At 40.6% G+C, this 6,396-nt stretch overlaps 1 protein-coding gene across 1 annotated transcript in view; it reads right to left on the bottom strand.

Annotated features, from left to right (window-relative positions):
• TRPM7 (transient receptor potential cation channel, subfamily M, member 7) overlaps positions 1–6,396 on the bottom strand; it is a 146,949-nt gene that overhangs the window by 104,476 nt on the left and 36,077 nt on the right. The window contains exon 4 of the mRNA XM_011928654.1: positions 1,023–1,221. Coding sequence (XP_011784044.1) covers positions 1,023–1,221 — 199 coding nt within the window. The remainder of the gene's footprint in view (positions 1–1,022; positions 1,222–6,396) is intronic.

Genomic DNA, 6,396 nt, shown 5'->3' on the forward strand with positions numbered 1-6,396 from the left:
AGGTTGCAGTGAGCCGAGATCACACCACTGCACTCCAGCCTGGGCAAAACAGTGAGACACCATCTCAAAAAAAAAAAAAAGAAAGAAAGAATAGAAAAAGAATGTATAGTAGGCCTTTTGTATCTGTGGGATCCATGTTTATGGTTTCAACCAATGGTGAATCAAATATATTCAAGAAAAAAAACTGAGCCTATACTAAACATGTATAGACTTTATTTACTTGTCATTATTCCTTAAACAATGCAATTAAACAACTATTTATGTTGTATCGGGCATTTTATTAATTTTTTTATTTTAAGTAGAGATAGAGTCTCACTATTTTGCCTAGGCTGGTCTCCAACTCCCAGCCTCATGCCATCCTCCCACCCTCTAAAAAGTGTTGGGATTATAGATAGGCGTGAGCCACTGTGCCTGGCCTATATTAGGTATTATAAGGAATCCAGAGATGATTTAAACTATGTAAAAGAATGTGCATAGATTACATCCACATACTATGATATCTGTAGACTTTGGTATCTGAGGGAAGTCCTGGAACCAAGCCCCGTGAAGGATGACTGTATAAATAATATGCTAATAAAGGAGTAAGAAAATAATAAAAAAAACTTAATCCAAAATAATATAAGAAAAAAAACAGAACAAAGAAAAAAGTGAGACAAATAGATAACTAATAACATAATGGTAAATTTAAATTTAAATACACAGCAGACAACTTTTTTAAAAACAAAAGATACCTCTTAAACGTAAAAGGTTAAAACCAAAAAGGAAGAAAGATGGCTTAACTATACTGATTCCAGAAAAAGCAAACTATGTCAAGAAAAATGACAAGAAACAAAATACATTTTATAATGATGAAAGGTTCAATCCACCAGAAAGATACAATTCTCTATTTGTATGTACCTTTGTACTTTAAAATATGCAAATAAATTACTGAGACCAACTTTTTGTCAATGTTTCTACACAAATTGTGATGTTTATTATTTAAATAACAACATAAATGAAGAAAAATCCAATATGTGACATACCTTAGCTCTGTAGGAATGAGAACCCCCTTGAAAATTTATGACTCCATAAGCATCCGTTGGGCTCTGTTCTGTATGCTTTTCCACAGACCATTCTTCTACTGCCTGATTTAAATGGTCACCCAATTTCACATCTGAGTATTTCATGGCAAGACTTGCAGTAAAACATGCATGTTGCTTGACCAAGCGACCACAAAAACACCTAAAAGAAAAAGGTGAGATGATTAAAATACCTTTCAAAAAATTAGAGTTAATGAAAAAATGAAATTAAAAATGAATGAACTGACAAATAGTATAAAAATAAGCTTTTTGATTTTAGGATATCTATGTATTAATACCTTCATTATAGCACTGAAATAGTATAATTAGTCTAAGATGAATTCATCATCTGAATTTAACGTGAGGCATCTACAAAACATGGTATAGGCATATAACGGAATAGCATTTACACCGGGTGTGGCTCATGTGGGTAATTTCAGCACTGTGGGAGGCCAATGCTGGAGGACCTCGAGGTCAAAAGTTCAAGACCATCCTAAGAAACACGACAAGACCTTGACTTGACAAAAAAGTTTTAAAAATTAGCCAAGTGTGGTGGCATACACCTGTAGTCCCAGCTACACAGGAGACTAAGGTGAGAGGCTTGCCTGAGCCCAGCAAGGATGCAGTCAGCCTTGGTCACACCACTGTACTCCATCCTGGATGACAGAGCAAGCAAGACCCCAACTCAAAAAAAAAAAGAAAAGAAAAAGAAATACCATCCAATAATAAAGAGAAATGAATGAACCACTAATGATACAGAGAATGGATAAATCTCAAAATCATCATACTGAGTAAAAGAACCTAGACACCAAAGATTATATATTTACATGATTCCACGTATACAAAATTCAAGAAAATGTGAACTAATCTATACAGTGACAAAAGGGTGATCAACGGTGTCTGAGGCTGGGGTACAAATACGGATGGCATTCTACTCAGAAGTACATACCATAACACCGAAAGTAGGAATCTAACAGAGCTGGGCAGTCTTACTGATTTGATACAATCTTAAAATCAGATCAGAGTTTGAAGAAGCCAAGGCAGCTTAGAGTTCGTGAGGTAGAAAACAAAAAGAGGAGGGAGCTACAACGAAAAAGTTGCAAATATCTGCAGAAGGGCCTCCTTAAGCATGTGGAAGAATAACTACTTGGCCAGGCGCGGTAGCTCACACCTGTAATCCCAGCCCTTTGAGAGGCCGAGGTGGGCAGATTACCTGAGGTCGGGAGTTCGAGACTAGCCTGGCCAACATGGTGAAACCCCGTCTCTAATAAAAATACAAAAAATTAGCTGGGCATGGTGGCACACACCTGTAATCCCAGCTACTAGGGAGGCTGAGGCAGGAGAATCACTTGAACCTGGGAGGCAGAGACTGCAGCGAGCAGAGATCGGGCCACTGCACTCCAGCCTGGGCAAAAGAGTGAGACTTGGTCTCCCAAAAAATAAATAAATAAATAAATAAATAACTACTTAAGGCAAAGTTAAAAGCTACTAGACAGCAACTGCTGAAACAATTTCTGAAGCTCATAAAGGGCAAGGAACAGTTTATGTTCCCACCAGCCAGAGTAGAGATCTCATAACACAGAAGGCTTATGATAGAGTCCTCAAAAAAAGTATCATTAAATTAGAAGCACTAAATTAGACATAGACAGGCCAGGCACAGTGGCTCATGCCTGTAATCTCAGCACTTTGGGAGGCCGAGGTGGGTGGATCACGAGGTCAGGGGATTGAGATCATCCTGGCTAACACAGTGAAACCCTGTCTCTACTAAAAATTTTTTAAAAATTTAAAAAAAGACCATGCTTCGGGCATGGTGGCTCACGCCTATAATCCCAGCACTTTGGGAGGCTCAGGCGGGAGGACTGCTTAAGCCCAGGAATTTGATATTAGTCTGGCAACATAGTAAGACTCTGTTTCTAAGAGAAAAAAATTAAAGAAAAAAAGACTATGTAGAAAAAAAATATGAGCATGATGAAGGCCAACATAATGAAACCCCATCTCTACTAAAAATATAAAACATTAGCCAGACGTGGTGGCACGTGCCTGTAATCCCAGCTACTCGGGAGGCTGAGGCAGGAGAATTACTTGAACGCAGGAGGCAGAGGTTGCAGTGAGCCAAGATCACGCCACTGCACATCCAGCCTGGCGACGGAGCAAGACTCCTTCTCGAAAAATAAATAAATAAATAATAGTAATAATAATTTTCCAAATAAAGTTTTTGAAAATTTCATTTAAAAAATAACCTACACTTCTACCACAAAAACTGAAAATATCCTGGCTAACCCAGTGAAATCCCATCTCTACTGAAAATACAAAAAATTAGCCAGGCACAGTGACAGGCACCTGTAGTCCCAGCTACTCGGGAGGTTGAGGCAGGAGAACAGCATGAACCCGGGAGGTGGAGCTTACAGTGAGCTGAGATCGTGCCACTGCACTCCAGTCTGGGCAACAGAGCGAGACTCCGTCTCAAGAAAAAAAAAAACAAAAACTAAAACTAAGAGCAAATTAACCTCAAAGTAAGCAGAAGAAAAGATACGATAAAGAAAACAGAACGGGCCAGGCACGGTGGTTCATGCCTGTAATCCCAGCACTTCACAGGGCTGAGGCGGGTGGACCATGTGAGGTCAGGAGTTCGAGACCAGCCTGGCCAACATGGTGAAACCCCCGTCTCTACCAAAAATAGAAAAATTCACCAGGTGTGCTGGTGGGTGCCTGTAATTCCAGCTTCTGAGGAGGCCGAGGCATGAAAATTGCTTGAACCCAGGAGGCAGAGAGAGGTTGCAGTGAGCCAAGATTATGCCACTGCACTGCAGCCTGGCTGACAGAATGGGACTCCACCTCAAAAAAAAAAAAAAACACACAATGAAACAGAAAAGAGAAAAACAGTGGAGGAAAGCAAGAAAACAAAAAGCTTGTCATTGAAAAGATAAATAAAACTGATAAACTGAAGTCAGAATAACGAGAAAAATTAAACAGGAAAATAAATTAACACTCCAGCCTGGACAATACAGCAAGACTCTGTCTCCAAAAAAAAAAAAAAAAAATCATTAATACACCTTCCCACAAAGAAAATTTGAGGCCACATGCCTTCACTGGTGAATTTCATCAAATATTTAGGAGGAAATATCAATTCTACACACATTCTTCCAAAAAAACATAAGTGGGTACATTTTCTAATTCATTTCATGAGGTGAAAGTCATTCTGCTTTGGAAAAAAACAAAAACAAAATAAAACCAGCCTGTAATTCCAGCTACTTAGGAGGCTGAGGTGGGAAGACTGTTTGAGGCCAGGAGTTCTAGATCAGCTTGGGTAACAAAAGAAACTCCCTCTCAAGAAAATAAAAAAGAAAAAAAGGCAAAGTATTAGCATTACAAGAAAAGACTAGGCCAGGCACAGTGGCTCGTGCCTGTAATCCTCCCACTTTGAGAAGCCAAGGTGGGAGGATCACTTGAGCTCAGGAGTCAAGATCAGCCTGACAACATGGCAAAACTCCTTCTCTACAAAAAAATACCAAAATTAGCCAGGCATGGTGGCATGCACCTGTGGTCACAGCTACTTGGGAAGATGAAGGGGAAAGATCACCTGAGCCTGGGGGGTGAAGTCTGCAGTGACTGTGCCACTGCACTCCAGTCTGGACCACAGAATGAGACCCTGTTTCCCCACTCCCCCGAAAAAGAAAAAAGAAACGGACGTGGTGGCTCACACCTGCAATTCACCTGTTAAGGAGGCATAAGTGGGAGCACAGCTTTAACCAATGAGTTCAAAACCTGCCTTGGCAACAAGGCGAGACCCCGTTCTCCACAAAAAGGAAAACAAGCACTGGACAAAACTGAATGTCTATTCATTATAAGCATTGTCAGAAAACTAGGAAAGGAGGAAACTTCCTCAACAGAGATAACATAATACTTATTAAATCTTATAAAGAGTACCACTACATGCTAAGTCTTGTGATTCATTCTAGCTAAATCATGGAATCAAGGTGGGGTCTCGGAGATTCCTGACACAAACGTGAACAAAATATATGAGATAACTGTTTCAGGCATTAAACAAGAAGAAACATGGAGCTGTGATTCCTGAAATGAGGGAAATACATAAGGTAAACCCCCATGATTGCACAAGCTTGGGGGAAACTTCTCAATCATACAGATGACACCTAGGCAGAAAATGGTAGTCACTGAGCCAAGTAAGGAAGTAGAGAACAGAATTCTAGGCTGTTGAAACAGCTGGAATTTGTAGCAGAGTACCAGAGAAAAGGGAGCCATAAAGACAAGAAGGAAAAAAATCTCACATGGGGATTCACCATGGGTCTTTGGCTATGGTCTAAGGTGGATCTATGAGAGATTCCGTGATGCCTAGCGGCAATCACTTGCTGTGTGTGGGTCTGATAACTGGATCCTAAAGATCTGGAAGACACAGCAGTTTTAGTTCAGCGTGAAAAGACGTAACTGAACCCCTTGAACACTCAGTTCAGACCACAAAAAAAGCTATAACTTCAAAGGAAGTTCCACATCCTAGGACTAAGTTCAAAACAGAAGTACAACTGTCCTCACAAAGAAACAAATCAAACCTGAATGGACAACGGAATCTACCAATAATTAATTTAATCACCTGTCATAAAGAAAGCAAACACTCCTTACAGGAAAATTATTTACTCCAGAACAACAATATATATTTAAAAATTACTGGCCGGGTACGGTGGCTCACACCATCCCAGAACTTTGGGAGCCCAAGGCAGGTGGATCACCTGAGGTCAGGAGTTCCAGACCAGTCTGGCCAACATAGTGAAACCCCATCTCTACTAAAAATATAAAAAATTAGCCAGGCGTGGTGGCACACGCCTGTAGTCCCAGCTACTCAGGAGGCTGAGGCAGGAGAATCGCTTGAACACAGGAGGTGGAGGGTGCAGTGAGCCGAGATCACAGCACTGCACTCCAGCCTAGGCAACAGAGCAAGATACCATCTCAAAAACAAACAAACAAAAAATAGATATATTTAAAAGATGAAGAAAAAAAGCAGTCACCAGAAACAGACCCTAAATGATGCAAATGTTGGAATCAGTAGACAAAGACTCTGATACAGGTGTTATAAACACGCTGAAGGACATACAGGAATAGACAGTCATAATGAGAGCGCACAGGGTACATCTCAACAGTGAAATGGAAACTATAACAAAGAATCAAATAGCAATCCCAGCACTGACAAATGTAATGTGTGAAACGAAAATTCACTGGATGGGGCCAGGTGTGGTGGCTCACGCCTGTAATCCCAGCACTTTGGGAGGCTGAGGTGGGCGGATCACGAGGTCAGGAGATCGAGACCATCCTGGCTAACACAGTGAAA

The sequence above is a fragment of the Colobus angolensis genome, unplaced genomic scaffold (assembly GCF_000951035.1).
Source record: "Colobus angolensis palliatus isolate OR3802 unplaced genomic scaffold, Cang.pa_1.0 Scaffold78, whole genome shotgun sequence".
Lineage (NCBI taxonomy): Eukaryota > Metazoa > Chordata > Mammalia > Primates > Cercopithecidae > Colobus > Colobus angolensis.